Source organism: Triticum aestivum, chromosome 7B (genome assembly GCF_018294505.1).
Source record: "Triticum aestivum cultivar Chinese Spring chromosome 7B, IWGSC CS RefSeq v2.1, whole genome shotgun sequence".
NCBI lineage: Eukaryota > Viridiplantae > Streptophyta > Magnoliopsida > Poales > Poaceae > Triticum > Triticum aestivum.
Window position 1 is genome coordinate 189,273,595 of NC_057813.1, and position 23,316 is coordinate 189,296,910.

At 44.1% G+C, this 23,316-nt stretch overlaps 1 protein-coding gene across 3 annotated transcripts; it reads right to left on the bottom strand.

Moving 5' to 3' along the window:
* Nucleotides 1–12,044: 12,044 nt before the first annotated feature.
* On the bottom strand, nucleotides 12,045–15,931 carry LOC123160814 (uncharacterized). Of its 3 annotated transcripts, none has more exons than XM_044578651.1 (5): nucleotides 15,512–15,931; nucleotides 14,113–14,622; nucleotides 13,764–13,817; nucleotides 13,273–13,328; nucleotides 12,045–12,453 (listed from the first exon to the last, which is right to left on the bottom strand). In XM_044578651.1, exons 1-5 carry the CDS (start codon nucleotides 15,913–15,915, stop codon nucleotides 12,311–12,313), a joined length of 1,167 nt encoding a protein of 388 aa, XP_044434586.1. In that variant the 5' UTR covers nucleotides 15,916–15,931; the 3' UTR covers nucleotides 12,045–12,310. The 3 variants fall into 3 exon arrangements, with proteins under 3 accessions (XP_044434586.1, XP_044434585.1, XP_044434587.1); XM_044578650.1 differs by having other exon boundaries at nucleotides 13,273–13,388; XM_044578652.1 differs by having other exon boundaries at nucleotides 13,273–13,388; nucleotides 15,508–15,871.
* Nucleotides 15,932–23,316: the final 7,385 nt, after the last annotated feature.

The following is a 23,316-nucleotide window of genomic DNA, read 5'->3' on the forward strand; positions in this document are numbered from 1 at the left end:
CAAATGTTGTTCTTTCGTAATAGATGTCCAAAAGGAAGAGGGTGAGTGCAGATCCTCAAGGAGTACAAACTAGGTATTTGGAGAAGGTAGTGATACCTGTTAAATCAGATAGATCAGCAGCCACAGAAAACACAGGCCCAACTGTACCACACTTTACTCCTACTCCAGTGGCCAAACCCCTATTAGAACTGCTAGGAGCCCAGCGTCAGGTACTGTCTATGATATCAATTCAAAATTTGAACTCCTAAATTTCTGCTTGTGCCTTACCTTCTCTCTTGTATGAAAACTAATTTCAGATGAATCTCCTTGCTCAAAGGATCATACGATCTCAAAACAATAATGGGCTCTGCATTGCTCTTGTCAGTACCTCTCTCCCTTTTGCCTTGTAACGCTGTACTTAATTAATTGCTATTTGATTATGTATCATCAGTCTGCACCTGAGCTTCATTATCCTCTGTTTCTTCCAATATTATTTGATCTATATTTACTCTTTGCAAAATGTAGAATAATGGCAACGCTTATAAAGAATTTTCTTTGGGGAATTTATTGAATTATCCTTCCATCAACATGGAGAAGGGCTTTGTCCAGCCCGTGTTAACATGTAATGTAAGTTCATCCTTCTCAAGCCTTCAAACTTTGTTCTAGTATAGATTTGGATAGGCATCATTTCCTCCACTGCTGTTTGCTTTGCTGTTTACATCTAGTTGGATGTTTGCAACAACTACCAGTTTCAAATTGTAGTTGTAAAAACATGTTCCTTATGCAGAACAGATCCATTTATTTTCTTATATAATTGTGAAACATGTTTCGTGTCTCCTTGTTTCTCTTTCAGAGTCGTATCTCTTACGCCAGGCAGAACGTTAGGGAAGATAGTGAGCCAAACCATCTTGAGGACAGCGAGATGACCCCAAGGTCCTGTCTTGATGAAGACAGTGAGTTGAAGCTACTCACCAGCAGGTGTGAGACAACCTCTATGCAGTCGCTGCCTCAATCAGTTCGACTTCTTCAGTCTCAACTTAAAGCGGAAAGGCTTGCTTCAGCTCAGCTCCGACTTGAAGTCAAAGATGCAATGAAGATGTCAGAGGACTGTCGTGCGCATCATCATGCCTTAAATCTAGTGTTGATGCATCTATCGTTGACACAACTGAGGTCTACTCAGCTTCTTCAGCTGTTTGGGGGGCCCGACCTGGCCAGGCCTAGTGCCTTCTGAAGTGCTCTCAGTTTTGTATATTCTTTTATTGGCGCATTTATTTGCACTGGTGGCGAACTTTGCTGCCCAGTGGATGTAATATGTGTGATAGCCGTGATAGCCTAGCGTAAGTTGCTTGCTTATTTATTTACTTGTTGTCTTGTTTATTTGTTTGCTTGTAGTCATAGCAGTTCTTTTTCCGCGGTTTGCTAGTGGCTGCAATAACCTATTTTTAAAACTAGGCCACAATAACCATGGGCTAATACTTATTGTAGTGACACTGGGCCTCCTACGGGCCGTAGAAATAGTGGGCCTTCTACGGGCCCTAGAAACACTAGGCCTTCTACGGGCCATAGAAACAATGGGCCTTCTACGGGTCATAGAAACAATGGGCCTTCTACGGGTCATATCATCAATGGGCCTTATACGAGCAGTATGATCGATTAGCCAAACATGGGCCAATAACAGGCCGCAATATGTCCGTAAATGAGCTAGAGTTGGAATCGTCCGTTCATGGGCCGACCATAACGGGCCATCGTTAATAGGCCGTATTTGATGACGCTATGAAAACGGCCCAATGTATTAACGGACCACAAACAGGCCGACTGTAACCACGGGCTGAATTTGGCCCACAAGCAGAAAATGACAGTAATGGGCCGTAAGTAAACGAATGCTGGAAATGAGCCCAAGAATAAATGGGCTCTGAGAAGGCCGAAAGATAACATAGGCTGGAAACGGCCCAACGGAATAACGGGCCATTAATGGGTATAAAGTGATACACTGTTCATTATGGGCCAGTTTCACCACGGGCAGTTAATGGGTGTAAAGTGATACACTATTCATTACGGGCCAGTTTCACCACGGGCCGTTAATGGGTGTAAAGTGATACACTGTTCATTACGGGCCAGTTTCACCACAGGCCGTTAATAGGCCAAGAGTTACATAGGGCCTCATATGGGCCGAAAGACGTCATGGGCCATACATGGGCCAGAAGTGAAAACGGGCTGGAATCATATTGGATGGCCCAGATGACGCTACTGGGCCTAATTCGGATAGGGCATAACGGGCCTTGGGTTAGCGGGTCGTAAATGGGCTATATGCGAACAGGCCGTTAACAGGCTTTACATGGGCCAGCCCACCATCTTTTGACCAAGTCAAACGGGTCGACCTTTTCACAGGAATGGGCCTCGGTTGGGCCGTGCCACGTGTCAACGTATCATAGGCGCCTTCTGTCCAATGAATGGATGACATCTGTCCCAACGATGAGCCGACACGTGTTTCCTCCAGCCAATGATGATTTTACACGTGGAAAATCCCCATTGGTCGGGGCTGTTAACGGGTTATCGGATCCAAAACCCGACCCGATAGCTTAACGGTGTTCCGTTACGGTGGATGCCACGTGTCGGTCACCCTTGACTAAAGCACTTCTGTGACGTGTGATTTATCGTCATGGAAGTGGACACTTCTGTGATGATAATTTTGGTAATTTCATGGAACACTTCTATGACAGCACAGGTATGACTATCTTGATTCTATCATAATTTGTCATGGATGTACATGCATGACAGAAAACGTGACCTACTATGACAAACACGTATCATCACGGAAGTGTATTTTTTTGTAGTGTAAGGCCTCCTTTTAATAGAGAACTGGACCAAAGCATTAGCACATAGTGAATACATGAACTCCTCAAACTACGGTCATCACCGAGAAGTATCCCGATTATTGTCACTTCGGGGTTGTCGGATCATAACACATAATAGGTGACTATAGACTTGCAAGATAGGATCAAGAACTCGCATATATTCATGAAAACATTATAGGTTCAGATCTGAAATCATGGCACTCGGGCCCTAATGACAAGAATTAAGCATAGCAAAGTCATAGCAACATCAATCTCAGAACATAGTGGATACTAGGGATCAAACCCTAACAAAACTAACTTGATTACATGGTAAATCTCATCCAACCCATCATCGTCCAGCAAGCCTGCGATGGAATTACTCACGCACGGTGGTGAGCATCATGAAATTGGTGATGGAGGATGGTTGATGATGACGATGGCGATGAATCCCCCTCTTCGGAGCCCCGAACGGACTCCAGATCAGCCCTCTCGAGAGGTTTTAGGGCTTGGCAGCGGCTCCGTATCGTACAACGTGATGAAACTTCCTCTCTGATTTTTTTTCTCCGCGAAACGGAATATATGGAGTTGGAGTTGAGGTCGGTGGAGCAGCAGGGGGCCCACGAGACAGGGGGGCGCGCCCAGGGAGAGGGGGCGCGCCCCTACCCTCGTGGACAGGGTGTGGGCCCCCTGGCCTTCATCTTTTGCCAGTATTTTTTATATTTTCCAAAAGTTATCTCCGTGGATCTTCAGGTCATTCTGAGAACTTTTGTTTCTGCACAAAAATAACACCATGGCAATTCTGCTGAAAACAACGTCAGTCCGGGTTAGTTCCATTCAAATCATGCAAGTTAGAGTCCAAAACAAGGGCAAAAGTGTTTGGAAAATTAGATACATTGGAGACGTATCATTGTGTTGCAGGCATTGGTTGAGAAAGAGAGATTGAACACCCATACGCTTTTGGAGGAGGTAAAAAGGGAGGCGGCAGAGAGGGAGAGGGAGATGGAGGAGAGGACGGCTAAGCTGTTGGAGGAGGAGAGGAACCGGAACGAGGCGTCTCACCGGGCCCTATACGAGCTCCTCATGGTACGTTTCTCGTGCATATTAGCCAAATCATGCACGTAATGTTCGTATTATATACTAACTAATATGACTGACTCATGAGAACCAAATGTGCAGACCATGTGCGAGAAAAATGGTCAGACCCCTCCGCCGATGCCCCAGATTGCTCCGGCGACCACGGTGAGTTTGATTTGAATGGTCGTTGGTTACTAGTATTCACATTTCAGTTGCATCATGCTAATGAGACATTATTGGAAATGATCTTTGGTGCAGCATCCTTCCACTACAGGAAACAGGTAATTTGCCGTCTGTGGATTACAGATCGCAAAGACCTAATTCCAGACGGCAAAGACTTTGCCGTCAGGAAGCAGACGGCAAAGTCAGACGGCAAAGATAAATTGGCAAAGAATTCTTTGTCGTCTGCTGTTTGTCGGGATGACGGCAAAGAGTTTGCCGTCTGCCAATATGGTTTGCCGTCAGCAGACTAGCCAGACGGCAAAATATGCCAACAGACGGAGCGGCCATGTTGACGGACGGCGTCAAGTACTTTGCCGTCAGTTACGCTATGTCTTTGTTGTCTTCCTTGTATGCCCAGACGGCAAAGAAAATATTTTTATTAAAAAAATAAAACAACACTACAAGTGCAGAGGTCGTAGATGGCCGAAGGCATATGGAAAATCTTTCACAGCTATGAAGAGTGAATGGATTTTTATAAGACAGAAATATTCTATTTACATACTATATCCATCATCACAGTATTTACACAATATAATGTTCTCCATTTATAAGAAGAACGAACAAACCAAACAACAACAAAACAATTACAAAACGGACGAACTGGCCCTTGCCAGCATCCAGATCCGAGCACGGGCGTCGAGCTAGACGAGGTGAATGGTGGTCTTCCGGCGGAGTTGACCATGGCGCCATGGAGCCCCTGGATTGGACAAGTACAGGGCAGAGTTAAACCAATATCACATCCAGGGTAAGATGAACTTCTCGCGCCCAGGAAGCCTACCAGATCTCGTCGCCCGCCGCCTCAAACCTCATCCGGGTGCCACGAGGAAGGAGAGCAGCCCCTGGGCCTTCTTTTTCACGGCCACGGCGCCATCATCTCTGGGATGCTCATCCGCGGCGCCATCGTCGCCGGCCATGGCGCCCTCCGCATGCCAGAGGACCTGCCGTGTTGAAGGGCGGCGGCGGTTGATGAGCACGGGAGGAGGCTCCCGCGCCGGCGAGGCGGGGTCGACCAGCGACCAGCGGCGAGCAAGGGAGGAGAAGGCGCCGGGTCGCGGGCAGGGGAGGACGAGGAAGATCCCGCGTTGGCCTCCGGCTCAGGCGACGGAGAGGCGGGGTCGAGCAGCGGCGGTTGACGAGCAGGGGAGGAGGAGGAAGATCCCGTGCCGGCCTCTGCTCAGGCGACTGTGAGGCGGGGTCGAGCGGCGGCGGTTGACGAGCAGGGGAGGAGGAGGAAGATCCCTCGCCGGCCTCTGCTCAGGCGACGGTGAGGCAGGGTCGAGCGGCGGCGGTTGACGAGCAGGGGAGGAGGAGGAAGATCCCGCGCCAGCCTCTGCTCAGGCGACGGTGAGGCGGGTCGATCGGCGGCGGTTGGCGAGCAGGGACCAGGCGGAGTGTGTGCGGCAGAGAAGGGATCGAGGGAGAGATGGTGTCGGGTGTGGGAGAGAGATTGTGGTGGGGCTTGGGGATAAGAGAGAGAGAGAGAGGGACTGGTGGGATGGGTGGGTGGGGCGTGCGTGGTGTGAAACGGATGCGGGTGGGGGCGCCCCAGATCATGCCACCTCATCGATCCGTGGGATCGATCCGTGTGTTGTGCTTTTTCTTTGTCGTCTGCGATTGTTTTTACAAACGGCAAAGAGCTCTCTTTGCCGTCTGTAAAATAAATCGCAGGCGGCAAATTTTTTGCTGTCTGTGATTTTTTTTACACACGGCAAAAAGAGCTCTTTGCAGTCTGTAAAAAAGAATCCCAGATGGCAAAGAATCTCTGTCGTCTGTGTTTTTTTTACAGACGGCAAAGTATGGATTTGCCGTCAGTTGTTCTTTGCCGTCAGCCGCTGTTGGCAAAGTTTGTCTTTGCCGTCTGGCCCGACGAAATGCTGACGGCAAAGAACAGTACTGACGGCAAATCTCCAGTTTCCCATAGTGCTCCCGACAAGCATCGACCACTCCTTCTGCGTCTGGCAATGGCGGAACCACGACCGGTCCTTCACCTCCGTTTGCCACTAGCGCAGCCCCGACCGTTCATTCACCTCCGTGATAACGGTATTTTTCTTCTTATTTAGCCTATTTAGTCCATTTATGACATAATTTAGCCCATTTAGTCCACAAATGACATAATAAGATGAAGAAAATCAAGGAAGAGGAAGAAAAGAAGAAGAAGAAATTCTTCTTCTTCTTCTTCTTCTTCTTCTTCTTTTCCTCCTCTTACTTGTTTTTATTCGTAAATGGCATAATAACCTTGCTAACCTCATAAATGTCATATACTTAGCTTGTTGTCCTCTAAAATGACACAATAAGCTTAGTTAGGTCAAAAATGTCATAAATAGCTAGGTTAGCTAAAATATGACCAAGTTTACCTAGGTTAGCTCCAATATGATTCATTTAACCTACGTTAGCTCCAAAATGACCTATTTACCTAGCTTAGCTCTAAATTGACCTACATACTTAGCATTTTTACCTACCTTAGCCCAAAAATGGCATTTTTACCTACATTAGTTAGAAAATAAGAAGATAAGGAATAGGAGAGGAGAGAAAGAAAGAGAAGATAAATTCTTCGTCTTCTTCTTCTTTTCCTCCTATTCCTTTTCTTCTAGCTAGTCTTCTTCTTCTTCTTCTAACTTTCATCTTTCCCAATTTGCAGATTTGCTTTAGATGAGGAAGCTTGTATTGATGGAGTGTACTATTCTTCTGTTGCTTCATTGTTGTTTATGAAAACTTGTTTGGATATGTATGTCTATATGGATATGTTGTTGGAAACTTGTTTCTGGATATGTATGTATATATGGATATGTTGGATAGGATGGACTTTGTTGAACTATGTTATTAGATATGTTGGATTTGATGAAATATGTTGTTGGACATGTTGTTATATGTTGTTGGATATGTTGAATATGTATGTATGTATATCTGTGTGTGAAATCTTGCCAAATTAAATGGATTCAAATAAAAATAGGGGATATATAGCCTCTTTGTCGTCTGCTAGCGGACGGAAAAGAACTTTGCCGACTGCTAGAAGACGGCAAAGAGGACACGTGGCAGCTACCTGTAGAAACTGAGAACACTGGGCTGCCTATTTGGGCACTTTGCCGTCTGGCAAACAGGGCCAACTATGCCGTCAGCCAGCGGACGGCAAAGATTCAAAGCTCTTTGTTGTCCGCTAGCAGATGACATAGCTGGCCACGTGGCAGCTTCCCAGTGCTGGCCGAGCTGAGCTCTTTGCCGTCCGTCAGCAGACGGAAAAGAGCTTTGCCTCTTTGCCATCCGCCGGCAGACGGCAAACACACGCCATTAACCCCTAACGGCTCTCACCCCACCCCACTGTCGTCCATGATCTTTGTCGTCTGCTGGCCTTCAACGTCGGATGGCACAACCATTTCTCGTCCGCTTCTATGAAGCAGACGACAAAGAAGGCCATTGCCGGCACTCGTTCAGACTGATAGTTTGTCGTCCGATGGCAGACGTCATAGGACTTTGCCGTCCGCCATCCATGCCTTTGCCGTCCGCCATGGCAGACGGCAAAGAAGCTGATTCCAGTAGTGATAGTGCCTATGTGTACGTGATTGAAACTAAATATCAACCATGAGTAACTAATATCTTGATGGAAAACTCGAAACTATGGAAATACTAGCATTTTTTTGCATGGTTGGAAATACTAGCAATGTTCACATGCGTTGCAACAGACCATAGTTAGAATAATACTTATTCACATACTTGATAAAAAACACTCTAATTTTGATATACATATATCAGTAGAGATATATTATGTTTCAATCAAAATATATTCCTTGGGCTGTTTTGGTGAGGTGAGGGAGGGATGTGGTTGGTTTTAAGATACTAATTATGGGGTTTTTTGCAAATTGGTAGAGAAGTGGGATGTTGGTGAGAAAAGGCAACAACTTACCTCACAGTTGTTAGATGTATATCTAATGGTCAGAAATGATGGATGGCAGACACACCATCATCACCAACTAAGTCTTTTGTAGGAGTACTAGCAAGATGTCCGTGCATTGCATGGAACATCAAGACGCATTTTTTTTATAAAATACCTGTTGTGATTGACCCATGCTGGAGTAATCCTATGTGTAGAAACTAATGATATCTCGAGAAAGAGGAGATAACGTGAAGAGGAGTGGGGTGTGGTGGTGATTTGTGGTCGGACTGAGCGGAGGCATGGGGATGGACGACGCCGGCAGCGACCACCATGTCAATTTGTTCCAGAGGCTTCCTTTTGAATTGCTCAACAATGAGGTTGTTGGAGATAAGGATGAACGAGGGAAGGCCTGGTCTGCAAATGTGGAGAGAGGTGCGGGTATCTTTTAGTTTAATTTCTATCCATCAGATATAGATCAGACGGTCTATATTGCAAGATGACACGCGTACCATCATCACCAACTCGGTTTTTTTTATAAGAGAAGAAATATAAGTATGGAGATACAAACGTACTATCGATACTTTTTTCCGTAAACTTGGATCTACATTCTATTCAACGGCTCAGCATGTGGGGCCTTAGCACAATGACTTAGAAGTTGTGATTTTTTTTTGGAAATTCACAAAAGTACGAAATTCCAGAATGTTTTTAATTTTTCTAAAAAAATTGGTACAATGTCAGCTCCGATTGTGTCATGCGGGACCCTCGATCCGACCAGACCCTTATAAGCGGGGTCCACTTCAACCAAAAAACATTGGGGCTCTGATAGGCATATGTTCCTAGGGAGCTTAGTAATTTTAAGAATTAGTGCAATGTTAAGATGTTGTTCAAGTAAATTTATGGGGAATAAATATGGTCCCTAGGGAACCATTTAAAATTCTAAATTACATTCTAAATGGAATAACAAATAAAGCAATTTTTATGTTAAACTCGGAACAAAAATCCACACTGACATGCGGCCGAGATAAAATCTTACTTGTGGTATTTCATCAACTTGTTTACTTACTTTGTTAGAAAAAACATGATGTTTTAAAATATTAAGATGTACGTACAGTCTTCAAATTATGACATTTGACCATTATTTCTATATGATAATATGTTGCTACCAGGTGACACATGTAGCAAGCAATTCAAACAATTCATAAAAAACATGTTGCTATCAAAAACAACTTGTATGAAATTATGAAATATTTTTCTACAACAAATTAATTAGTTTCCTTTCGTTTAGTAAATCTTTCTAACCATTTTCTCCCTTTGCATGTAGCTGTTTCTAGGAAATTCATATTCACCGCATGATGCGGCAAGTAGTCGGAGCAACGCACAGGGGCAGATCGACTAGCGTTGGGATGGGCCAGCTAGTAAACGATTGAGCGATTCCGGTTTTAGGAATCTTTTAGGTCGTTCCCAGCCGGTTTTTCCTGGCTTTGAGAGCCTTCTAGGAGGTACCTGAACCGTTTTTTTTTCTTTTTGTTCATTTATTTTAATGTTTCTTTTTTGTTTTGATCTTTCCTTTTCTTTCTTTGCTCTTTTGTTTTTTCTTTTTCATGTTTCTTTTGTTTGAAAATTTCAAATATTTATTCGGAATTTTATAACGATTCTTGTTCTCAAAATTTTCTTCCAAATTTCGAAAAATGTTTGTGTTCCAAAAGTCTTTCAAGAATTTCAAAAATGTTTGTGTTCCAAAAGTCTTTCAAGAATTTCAAAAAAACTTTTCGTTTCCAATTTTGTTCACAATTTCAAAAATAATTCTTGTTTTAAAAATATTCAGTAATTTCAAAAAACATGTTCTTGTTTTCAAAGTTGGTTAGGTTCATGTTTTCAAAAAATGTTCTGGAATTCGAAAAAATGTTCTATATTTCAAAATTCTTTCGGAATTTCATTCAGAAAATGTTCATGTTTCAGAAAATGTACAAGAATTTGAAAATATGTTATCATTTTCAAATTTGTTCTCAATTTCAGAAAAATGTTCGTTGTTTCAGAAAATGTTCAGGAATTTCAGAAATTGTTTCTTTTTTTCTTGGCTGGTTTGGAGAATCGCGAAAACACTGTATGTACCAGCCAATTTACCCCTAAAAAAACCAGCCAATTTGGAGCAGAATTCGGACATGGAGTGTCAAAAAAAATGCAATTTGGAGCTGAATTCGGATATTGAGTGACGCCAATATATAGCTTCGACACGCAATCTTGTGCTCGCGTTAATTTTCTTCCCCCAACCAGCTTGGAATCGTCCGAGTCCAATCGAGAGAGAGAAAACTGCAAGGCCAATTTAGGGCAATGCCGCTGCCGCCGCGCGCCGTCATCCTGCCATTGCCCGCCGTCACCTCGAAAGTGGCACCCCAGAGAAGCAAAGTTGCGGCGATGACAGCGGCCAAGAGAACTAGTGGCGCGCCCCGCTCGCCGGAGAAGGTTCCTCGGGTGGATGCAGCGGCCAAGAAGTCGAACAGCGCGCCCCGCTTGCCTGCGAAGTTTCTTCAGAAGTCCACCGTGGATGCGGCGCGCCGGCAACTGCGATTCGCGTGCGGGGATGCTGTGGAGGTGCGCAACAGGTTATGCACGAACGTCGTGTTCTCCGGCAACAGGTAGCTGGTGATCTACCTCGGCGCCAAGGTAGTCTCCGCATCGGCCGGCACCGAGTCCTACCTCGTCGAGTACCCCGCCATCAACAGCAAACCCAGCCGTGTCGCACGAATGCCATCATGGGACGTCCGCGAGCCCCGTCGCGCTCCACCGCAGCCACACCCGGCCGTCGACGCGGCACGGCCGGCCAGTTCCAAGAGACCACCACCGCCGGAGCAGACAGAGCGCGGCGGCGATTGTTGCAAGAAGGAGAAGAGGGTCGGCAAAGGGATCCCGATGGACGCGCTGTGCCGATTCTACGAGGAGCACGACCCAGAGTTTGCGTCGAAGCTGCGCCGCGCGACGATGACGAAGGTCAATGGAGGACGCCCACCAGTTTACGATTAGTTATAGTTCTCTCGGGAAGTAGTTTTCTTTTCTGCTCTCTCTACTAGTTGTCTGTTATGAATTCATGATCGTTCGCTGGAGAGAGGAATTGATGAACATGATCATTAGCAGTAAGAACTCTGCAATTGAATAGATGTATCATGAATTCATGACCGCTGGAGAGAGGAATTGATGTATGTGCGTAGTCAATATATATTAAATTCAAGATTCTCGTTTTTCTTCAGATCAAAAGGTGAAGAGAAAGCAGCAAGTTTTTTTTTATTTTGGGGTTTTATTCTTGAGATCAAAAGGCGAAGAGAAAGCAAATTTGAGACAGCACGTATGGACCATGCGATCATTATCTGGGTTTTGTTTTGTGAGAATCACTAAACCCCTAGAATGCTCCCGTTATTATGTCAAGAGAAAGAATATAATGAGCAAATGTTCAGTAGGATTTTCAGTAAGTTTTGGAGAACTTCAGCCATTAGAAATAATTAGTACAAGGGCTATTTGACCTCATATAGAATTTTTCTTGTTCCTGCATCTTGTAAGACTTGCCATCCAAAGAGGCCCTTAACCAGAGGTCGCTGTGTGACATTTTATCATGTCAGGCTAATAAAGGTGGCAGCCTAGCTGAAATTTTGTCATGCCAGTTTGTAAACTCTTTGATCATAGAATGGAGCTCACTCTTTCCTTGGAATGCATATCTATTTTTCTAGTTCTATAAGAATCCCAACATAGATCACGCCTTGTTTGTTTTTCTTTTGAGATGCAGATCAATATGATGCATAGTTTAATGGCTTTTGTCATTTGTATGTTTGAACTTAAAAAGGTCTAAAATGCTATGGGCTTGCGCGTTCATGCAATTCGTCACATAAACGTAAAATAGACAGATGCATATAATGTGATCTTTGGTCTTGGAATGGGCGTGGCAGAAACTTCTGTTATCTAAGCTCTGTCCCAATACCCATTGATCTCAATAAAAACAACTGTACCTTATACAGGAGATTATGATGTGCAACACGCATAAACTTAAAGTTATAGGCATTCACAGCACACGAACATAGTGAGGTAAAAGCAATGTGGCAGTTTCAATAACTTTCTGCAACAACATTCCTCTGTTGATGTTGATGTCCCAAAAACTCTCAGTTCCAGCCAAGCTGGAGCAAAGTACGGCACAAGGGGAGCGAGCTTAGCTAAGGTAGAACATTAACAGCAAGATAATACAGCAAACTAGCACATTTCAAGTCTGAAATTTGAACATCACTGATAGAGCATTTTTCTTTCTTTCTGGAGAGCATCACTGGTTTACTTTTCTCTTTTTGGAGGAGCATCACTGGTTTACTTTTCTCTTTTTGGAGAGCATCACTGGTACTTGTAGAGCTAGTATAACTGGTATATGAGTTAAATGATTGGCTTCTCCATGAGGGACCGGCATGTAGTTGTGCACGGGATCCTCGTGAACCGGAGGTGGCACTGAAAATAAGAGCATGCCATCAGATAAATAACAAATCATGTGTCAAATTATCAGATGGTTGCACCAACACAAAGAGTGAATAGAACGCCATTAATCACTTGAGCCAGAAGAGAAGACAAGCAAGCTAATCACATCAAGACGTCGTCCGTTGTGCAAGGGTCATTGTATGCAAGTATACTAATAGATGGAAACAGACAGTGATTCTAAATTTCTAACCGCTGCTACAAGATCCCTAAATCGCTAGCTAGTTGCAAGAACTTAATCTAGGAGTGGTGCTATAATCAACAAGGGTACTAGAAGTCACCCACCTGCCTGTCTCATGTTATGCAACTATATATAGGCAGCATGCATTCACAGAACTCTCATTTAGTTTCATATTCATGTAAAGGGGATATAATCCATCAGCCACTAGTGCATGCAATGGTCTACGTTATGTTATCAGGTGTGCCATCCAATTTACAGAAATTAATAAACAATAAAGTAAAATCCAATTTACGACATCTCAACCTGTTATGATCATTTAAAATATGAGTGGCACGTGTGGAACTTTGCTTACATGCATGCCCTACTATCCTGTACACCCCAGCTCACCACCTGTCCTACTACTTAAATAGTTCCATTAAGTACCACAATATACAAGTACACAAACTTGTAATGCATTTTCAGTTGACAAAGCAATCCGAAAACCATTTTATCACTGACATAAATTTGAAGCAATAGTGGCCATTGTTCAACCAGAAGAGAGATGCTTGTCCAACCAGCAATCCATTTAGCACGCCAGTTAAAGTAACCATGTTAAAAGTTGTGCATAAATATACCTTCAGTTGGTTCAATAAGCTCTGACTGACGAGGGCAATTTGGAGGTTTAGGTACCCTGAACGAAAACTGAGATAACTGTAAGCGGGCAGCATAGTCTGGGTTGTCTTCAAGATACCTATCAAAGTATAACATATGACGAATAAGATAAACATCTAGGCAGATTGAACCACATGGAAAAGTTCACAACTTCACATAGTATACACATGTATTCTGTGTTTCCAACGTTCAATTGTAAGAACAGGCAAGATTTCTGAAAATAAGCCCCAACAAAGCTAAGCCTAAATGCTGGTTGAGTTCTTCATATGATCATTGAGCCATTGAGGTAGTGAAAGTACAATAATAACACTTTGTAACAACTTCACAATAAAGTGGATACCATTCAGATGCGGTTATCAACATGCTAGATGAAGGGAAAACTGCATCTGGGCACTAATATGCTTAAGAAAGTAACGATATTGAAGAGAAGTTGACCAGAAGAAAGTTAGCTTACCTTTCAACATCTTTCATGGATCTTACTTTTCTGCCTGCGGGAGAGATATAGTACCTGAAAGGATGTATATAAGTGTTACGAAACAGTCATACAATATGTACACGGAATGGCAAGCACATCCTTTTATATAGGTGTGTAAGGTGTTTAGCAGACCACAGGAATGAATGTTTAACCATTGATCAAATATGAACAGCATTAAGTTCCTAAACCATAAATGAGCATTCTGAGCTCTCAAGAGTTACGACCCAGGGACGTTAGAAAACAACTGCAACATCATTTGCTCAGAAATAAATACAAAAAGCTGGGAAACAAATTAACTACAATGTTGTGCAAAACAAGTAATACTCACACATCAGCGAATCTCGTGCTCTGTTCATTCCTTAGAGTAATATTCCTTTCCCACCCAAGAGGGGTCTGAGGGATGCATGGGATATCAATTGCCCATGCCATGCCATTATCCTCAGATATATCAGTTGGATCATGGCATGTAACTTGTGGCTTCCACCCATGGACATATTTGCAAGAAAAAGGAACTTGTATAATATTCTCTCGAATTTGCTCATATTTCAGTTTGGATGGTACAACTCTCCATTTCTGGCAAGTACTACATTGCACAGAATATGTACTAATAATGAATTTCCTTTTTTTAGACAGCACAGGTAAGGTGTTTTCTCCCTGGGCATTCTTGTAAGGAACAACTTGATATGATGCACTTCCAGAGGAGTTTTCAGTGTCACTGTCATCCCATTGGTCCACAACCTTGTCAGCTAACATATCTTGGCTCTTGATATGAGATAATGAACTCTCATCAGGGTTGGGCACAGGATTAGCCGGGCTGGACCCCATAGTTTTTAGTTCCCTGTTGGAGGTAATTGCAAAAGTTTCAGACTGGGAAAGGAAAAATGCTTGATAGAGAAACAAAAGAAACGTGAATGTAAGATTAAAACAGAAGGGATACACCACCATGAACATGAAAAGAGGGTGAAGACAAAGGCTACTTATAGTAAATCTTTGATTTCTCAGGCTAGATATCAAGATATCGCTGGCATTGAAGCAGTATGGTTCTCCCATAAATCAGGTTCATTATGGTAATGCCATAAAACTCTAACATTTTGAACAGCTTAATTAGGTAACTAGAGCTTACGTAATGTTATGAGATCCCTAGGCTAGATTCAAAGATTCCGTTAGGAACAGAAAGGCAGAACTTAACGCCTCATCACTAGTTGGGGCATCAACAATCCAGTTCACAAAAGTAAGGACATAACTCGCAAATATATATTTAACAGCTTGAGCTAACGTAACGCTCCAGAACCCTAGGCTAGACACTGACCGAGATGCCATCAGCATTAGAAACATGACCTAGTGTAGCAATAGTAAATCGAATGTACCGATTTCAATTGCAGATATCCCTACTCCTCAAACAGCCCTAGCATGGTAATCAAACTAAATCACAGTTATTATACAAAAACGGAATCATGATTCTTCTCACCATCCCCGTTAGGCACGAAACATATTACCTCATACTTCTCCAAAATGAAAACTAAGTTGGGACGGGATAAATAAAATCTACTATTCCACATGTAAAATTGCTGAATCTACTACGTGTAAAATCTCTGAAAGCGAACGCCTTAGCGATATGTTCTCCCAAAGCCCTAGCATGGTAATCTATGTAAACCTAAATTATTTTGAAGGAACAATCTAATCATGCATTCATGAGCAAAAGGGGGTGGAAGGCGAGGTATACATACACGAAGCGCCACCAATGGCGGCTTTTTGGTGGCCAGATTGGCTCCTCGGGGTCCTCGGCCTTCTCCGCGGGCGGTTTAGACGCACGGAGGAGCTCCGCCTCGCGGAGTCGGCGGGCTTCGCAGGAGGCAGCCAGCCTCCGGAAGCACGCGGCCCTGAGAGGATCGCGGCGCCCGGAGATGCTAGGCGGCGGTCGGGGCGGGGAAGGGGAGCCGGGCGCCCCACTCTCCGCCTCATCGTCCGCCTGTGTGGCGGCGGCGCCGCCCTCCGCGTCGGGGCTCGCGACGACGGACTCAGTGGTAAGGGAATTGAAGGAGGGGTCGGCTCCAAGGCCCTCTTCCTCTTGTCCCTGCGTTTTGGGGCTGGTTGTCACAGGATCGGTGGGGTCAGAAACGAAGGGATCCATTCCTACGGACGGTGAACACGGATGATTTTGGTATATTTGGAAATCAATTAAAGGGTACATCCATGATTAGTAATATATTAAAAATTGCTCGACAAATATGTCATAGCAAAATATTAAAAACATACTTAAAAATAATGGAGACACATGGCCATGTGGCGAATTGAGTGACGTACGCAAGCAAATCCAGTAAGATAGATGATATCTAATATTAAGAAAGCTTTGCGGTTAATAGAAACATGCACGCGTGGTGAGACGATGGGATTTTGTAGAAAAGAATAGATAGGTTGGGTGTGTTGGAAACCTTCGGAGCACGATAAGCAAGCTAGGTTAAATAGCGCGAAACCAAAGCGCAAAATTGGACACATTGGATTCATCTCCGGCGTGTGTTCTACTCGTTCTCAACCACGATTTTGTCTCCTCCATGGTTTGGTTACTCGAGTTGATAAAGGGGGTGTCCTCACATGCGTGCCCAGCTTTGCTAGCAATTAGGTTAAAGAAACGTAGACCTAGATCTAGAGCCTGTGTGTATTTTGGGGTGAAGGTAATTGGTGGATCGGACAAAGAAAAGGAGGAATTTGAGGAAGAGGATTTCGATGATGCGGGTGTTTGAAGAAGACCCCGACATGGTCGGGGAAGGGATCAAGTGAATGGCGATTGCGAAGGTTCACACAACCAACGATTTCACTACCCAGGCTTTAATTACGAATATGAATATTGCATGGAACCCAACAAGGGAGATCAAGACCACATCAGTAAACGAAAATCTCTTTACGATCCAGTGTTCCTGCATGGGTGATTGGATGAAGTTAACTGACAAGGGCCCTTTGTCATGGTTTTGTCACGTCAGATGTCCTCGTGAAAGGACTAAGTCTCGAGGCCATCGCAACTAGGTGTTTGCTTGAACGGGGTTGATCGGGAATGAAAGACACGGGTTTACCCAGGTTTGGCTCCTCACGGTGGAGGTAAAAAGTCTGCTCCTGCTTGATTGATATTGACGATGATCTCGATTACAAGGATGCGGATTCGCTAACCTAGCTTTCGAGAGATTGCAACTTAGTCTTTTGGTCCTAGGGGCTCCCCTTTATAAAATAGGTTGAGTCCCTAGACTTACAGAAGATTTCAGGTTGTACTCCCAACTCGCATCCTACTCTAACTCTTATTTATCCTGTCCTCTAAGTTAGGAAAATTTCCCCTCCCTAGCCTTCTTCGTGAGCCGGCCCATAGGGTTCGTGAGAGCCGGCCTCCCGCCGAGTCTCGCTCTGGGCTTCTAGCCTTCCTGGATCGTCTTCGATATGACCCGGTAGTTGATGTGACTCACAGAGCCCCAAAGCTCAGGGTCGGCTCACACTCATGCCAAGTCTCAATCATGGGGAACATCCCCAACATTAGCCCCCCGTTTTGCTTGGATTTATCCATGTTAAACTTCATATTATAAGTAAAACAAAGAAAAACGTGAAAGGTTGTGCTTTGGTCTGGATTTTCTTAAGCCGGAACCTGCTCCATTCTTCCTTCCTCGTTATTATCTCCCATTTAATCTTCCCGGCCGAGTCAAAACTGTTGCCCGCCCTCATGGTTCTTCTCCACACTTGTTATTTTTTGCGACTTCTTATCATGACATCGCCTTTATCCGTTCCGGCATATGCGCATGACATCATAACGGATCTTTGAGTGGATATGTCAAAATCTTGTTAACGCGAGAATGGAGGCATCCCTGTAGCCAAAATTTACTACGCCACCTGCGGTCTCGCCCTACCTCTTTGGGTTCCACTCCCTTATAAATAGGCCAACGAGTCTTCAGATTTACTTTTTACCTTGTTTGCTCTGCGCCCTTCTTCTTCCTCTCGCCCCTGACGTTGTTGTGCCGCCTCATGCTCGGCGACCCCAAGAACAACAACCTCAATCGCAGCACTGTCGCCGGGGCTCGTCAAAAACACCGCAGCCGTGCTCGCGACCCTCAACACCTTCAAGATCCTCTTCACAGATCTGTAAGCACATCATTCATCCATGTCGTTCTTCTTCGCCGTAGTTCTTTCTAGTTCATCGATGTTCTTCACAAGATATGGTTGTAGATCTAGTTTACCCATAAACTGCTATCTATATGGCGTTTAAAGTATCTCCGCCACATAGCTAGTCATATTGTAGATCCCCTCTGTTGCCTAATAAGCTCCATTACTGCTTCATCACCAAACCTAGGTTTTTGCCTTTCATTTTTGTAGCCATTTTTCAGATCAATATTGATACTCAATCTGTACAGTAGTTGTTTGTAGCTGCCATGACCTGGACATTGCCTTGATAACCTTTGTCAGCTTATGCTTTAGGTATGGTTTTGAAGGCTCTCAGATTCCTAGCCAGCTCGTACTTGTGTCGTTTCTTACCAGTTCTGGGTTTTATTATGATCTTTTAACCGGCTTAAACTGTTAAGTTATCAAACATCCCAGTCATATAATCTTTTACTCCTCCAATTCGGCTTATATTTTCCTTCCTTTTCACCTTTGTAGTCCATCTTTGTTGCAAACCGAACCCACGGCCCCAAAGTGAGAAAAGCCTATAACTGGAGTAAATCATGCATATCAGAGCTCATGCTCGACGACTTGGTAAATATCGGGTTACTTCCGGCCAAGGACCAGATCAAATGGTGAGCCGCTGAAGAAGAGACCCGGCCAGCTATCTTCGCAGATCAATTGGACAGAGGCTTTCACCCTCTGGGTTCCAATTTTTTTTGCGACGTTCTTCACTACTTTGGTATCAGGCCACAAGACCTTGCTCCCAACTCGGTCCTCATTTTAAGTAACTTCCAAGTCTTCTTCAAAGTGTGTCTCTAGATTGTGCCAACTGCCAACCTGTTTCAAGAATTGTTTCATTGCAACCGTCAAACTGAATGCAAAAATGGGTCGAGTTTGGGATGTGGAGGGGTCATAATTCAACGAAGGAGGAACTCAGCTTTCCCTGAAATGGCGCTGGCGATTCATCCTAAAGGATGGCACAAAACCTGGTTTCACTACAAAGACACATCCCCCGGCTAAACAACACCGATTGTCGGGTTACAAATTAGAGTGCCTTGACTCTGAATAGTTATTTATTGCTTATGCATCTACTGAAGAGAGGGTAACACTGAAGACCCTTTACTCTAAGATTAATGCTTTGATAGCTCATGGTATTTCTAGGGTCGACTTGACCCGGTGTTCGATGAGCTGCAGGATCCGACCTCTTAGTTTGAGAAGCCGACTCATGCACCAATACACGGGCAAGTTGACTAATAATTTGCGCTTCAAGAATCATGACTTGTCCGCTAGTGACTTGATAAAGGCCATTGATTACCCACAAGTATAGGGGATCAATCGTAGTACTTTTGATAAGTAAGACTGTCGAACCCAACGAGGAGCGGAAGGAAATGACAAGCGGTTTTCAGCAAGGTATTTTCTGCAAGCACTGAAATTGTCGATAACAGATAGTTTGATATCAAGATAATTTGTAACGAGCAATAAGTTCTAACGGTAACAAAGTGCCGCAAGGTAGCCCAATCCTTTTTGTAGCAAAGGACATGACGAAACAATCTCTTATAATAAGTAAAGTGTTCTTGAGGACACACGGGAATTTCATCTAGTCACATTCATCATATTTGTTTGATTTGCGTTTGCTACTTTGATAATTTGATATGTGGGTGGACCGGTGCTTGGGTGATGTTCTTACTTGAACAAGCCTCCTACTTATGATTACCCCTTCTCGCAAGCATCTGCAACTACGAAAGAATAATTAAGATAAATCTAACCATAACCTGAAATATATGGATCCAAATCAGCCCCTTACAGAATAACGCATAAACTAGGGTTTAAGCTTCTGTCACTCTAGCAACCCATCATCTAATAACTACTCCACAATGCATTCCCTTAGGACCAAATATGGTGAAGTGTCATGTAGTCGACGTTCACATAACACCACTAAGGGAAACAACAACATACATATCATCAAAATATCAAACGAATACCAAATTCACATGATTACTTATGACAAGACTTCTCCCATGTCCTCAAGAACAAAAGCAACTACTCACACATCATATTCATGTCTAGAATCACAAGGGTATTGAATAGCATAATGTATCTAAACATATGATTTTCCACCAAATAAACCAACTAGCATCAACTACAAGATGTAATCAATGATGGAAATATGCCCTAGAGGCAATAATAAAATGTTTATTATTATATTTGCTAAATCATGATAAAGGTTTATTATTCATGTTAGAATTTTATTGATCGGAAACTTAGATACATGTGTGAATACATAAACAAATATTGTGTCCCTAGTAAGCCTCTACTAGACTAGTTCTTTGATTAAAGATGGTTAAGGTTTCCTAACCATAGACATGTGTTGTCATTTGATAACGGGATCACATCATTAGGAGAATGATGTGATGGACAAGACCCATCCGTTAGCTTAGCATATTGATCGTTCAGTTTATTGGTATTGCTTTATTCATGTCAAATACATATTCCTTCGACTATGAGATTATGCAACCCCCGGATACCGAAGGAATACCTTGTGTGCTATCAAATGTCACAACGTAACTGGGTGATCATAAAGATGCTCTATAGGTATCTCCAAAGGTGTTTGTTGAGTTGGCATAGATCGAGATTAGGATTGGTCACTCCGAGTATCGAAGAGGTATCTCTGGGCCCCCTCGGTAATACACATCATAAGAAGCCTTGCAAGCAAAGTGACTAATGAATTAGTTGCAAGATGATGTATTACGGAACGAGTAAAGGGACTTTCCGATAATGAGATTGAACTTGGTATGAAGATACCGACGATCGAATATCGGGCAAGTAACATACTGATAGATAAAGGGAATTACGTATGTTGTCATAATGGTTCGACCGATAAAGATCTTCGTAGAATATGTAGGAGCCAATATGGGCATCTGGGTTCCACTATTGGTTATTGATCACAGAGGTGTCTCAGTCATGTCTACATAGTTCTTGAACCCATAGGGTCCGCACGCTTAACGTTCGTTGACGATATAGTGTTATGTGAGTTATGTGATTTGGTGACCGAATGTTGTTCGGGGTCCCGAATGAGATCAAGTACATGACGAGGAGTCTCGAAATGATTGAGAGGTAAAGATTGATATATAGGACAATGGTATTTGGACACCGGAAGTGTTTCAGAGGGTATTAGGTACTTATCGGGTCACCCGGAGGGAGTTTCGGGCACCCCCGGCAAAGATATGGGCCTTATGGGCCAAGAGAGGGAACACACTAGCCCACAAGGGGCTGGTGCGCCCCTATAGTGGCCGACCCTATGTGGAGGAGAAGGAAAGAGGGGAGGGAAAGGAAAGTGTGGAGCAGGACTCCACCTTCCTTCCCACTCCCCCTCTTTCCTTCCCCCTTCTTTATACAAGGAAAGGGGGGCACAGGGCAAGGCAGGGCCCCTAGGGGGCGGCGGCCTACCCTAGCGCGCGCCTGGCTGCCTCCCCTCCCCTCCCACCTATATATAAGTGGGGAGGGGGCACCACACAAGGACACACAACATTGTCTTAACCGTGTGCGGCGCCCCCGTCCACCGTTTACTCCCTCAGTCATATTTTCGTAGAGCTTAGGCAAAGCCCTACGGAGATCACACCACCATCACCGTCACCATGCCATCGTGCTGTCGGAACTCATACACTACCTCTCCGTCTTACTGGATCAAGAAGACGTGGACGTCACCGAGCTGACCGTGTGCTGAATGCGGAGGTGTCGTACATTTGGTACTCGATCAGTTGGATTGCGAGAAAGTTCGACTACATCAACCGTGTTGTGAAACGCTTCCGCTTATGGTCTACGAGGGTACATAGACACAATCTCGCCCTCTTATTGCTATGCATCTCCTTGATAGATCTTGCGTGTGCGTAGAACTTTTTTTGTTTTCCATGCAACGTTCCCCAACAGTGGCATCATGAGCCAGTTCTATGTGTAGATGATATGCACGAGTAGAACACATAGAGTTGTGGGCGGTGATAGTCATACTGCTTACCACCAACATCTTATTTTGATTGAGTGGTATTGTGGGATGAAGCGGCCCGGACCAACCTTACATGTCCATGTACATGAGACCGGTTCCACCGACAGACATGCAACTAGTTTTGCATAAGGGTGGCTGGCGGGTGTCTGTTTATCCTACTTTAGTTGAATCGAATTTGACTGCGGACGGTCCTTGAAGAAGGTTAAAACAACAAACTTGATAAATCACCGTTGTGGTTTTTGTGTAGGTAAGAACGGTTCTTGCTAGAAGCCCGTAGCAGCCACGTAAAACTTGCAACAACAAAGTAGAGGACGTCTAACTTGTTTTTGCAGGGCATGTTGTGATGTGATATGGTCAAGACATGATGTGATATACGTTGTTGTATGAGATGATCATGTTTTGTAATATTGACAACCGACAGGAGCCTTAGGGTTGCCTCTTTATTGTATGAAGTGCAAACGCCATGTAAGTGCTTTACTTTATTGCTATGTGTTAGCAATAGTTGTAGAAGCAATAGTTGGCGAGATGACCCCGACATAGCGATGGTGATCAAGGTGTCGAGCCGGTGACGATGGAGATCATGACGATGCTTTGGAGATGGATTTCAAAAGCACAAGATGATGATGGCCATATCATGTCACATATTTTGATTGCAAGTGATGTTCATCTTTTATGCATCTTACTTTTGCTTAGAACGGCGGTAGCATTATAAGATGATCCATTCACTAAATTTCAAGATAAAAGTGTTCTCCCGGAGTATGCATCGTTGCCAAAGTTCGTCGTTTGGAAGCACCACGTGATGATCGGGTGTGGTAGCACTACAAAAAAAAGACACATTCGTGACATTTTGGGCCAAATGGATTTTTTCTGTCATGCTTATGACACTTCTATGACAATAATTGTGACAAAACCCGGTATCATCATAGATGTGGTGGGCTCCTACTTCTATAAAAAAAATCATGACAGAAAATGGGTTTTTCGTCCTGGGCGGGCCGAAGATGCAACTATATGACATTCTTTAGGCCGTCCATGACGAAAAAACCATGGTAGAAGCGAGGGCGAGGAAAATATAGGGGAGTTCCCGGTTACGGTGGGTGGTCGGGGGCCGAGCGATGCGCGTTTCTCTCATACACATACGCGCTTGGGTGCTAGGCGTTGGGCTCTAACTGAACCCGAGCGAGGCATTCGCCTACTGAACCCGAGCGATTGCACTGCAGGCTACACGTTACTGAACCCGAGCGATCGATCGATCTGGCTGTTAACTGAACCCGATCGAGTGATTCCTTCGCTACTTCTGCTAACTGAAGCCGATCGAACCTGCTGCCTCCTTCCATTGATGAACAGTGAGCATTGTTGGGGGGGTGGATGAACAGTTCCCGATGGGGGGTTGGATGAATA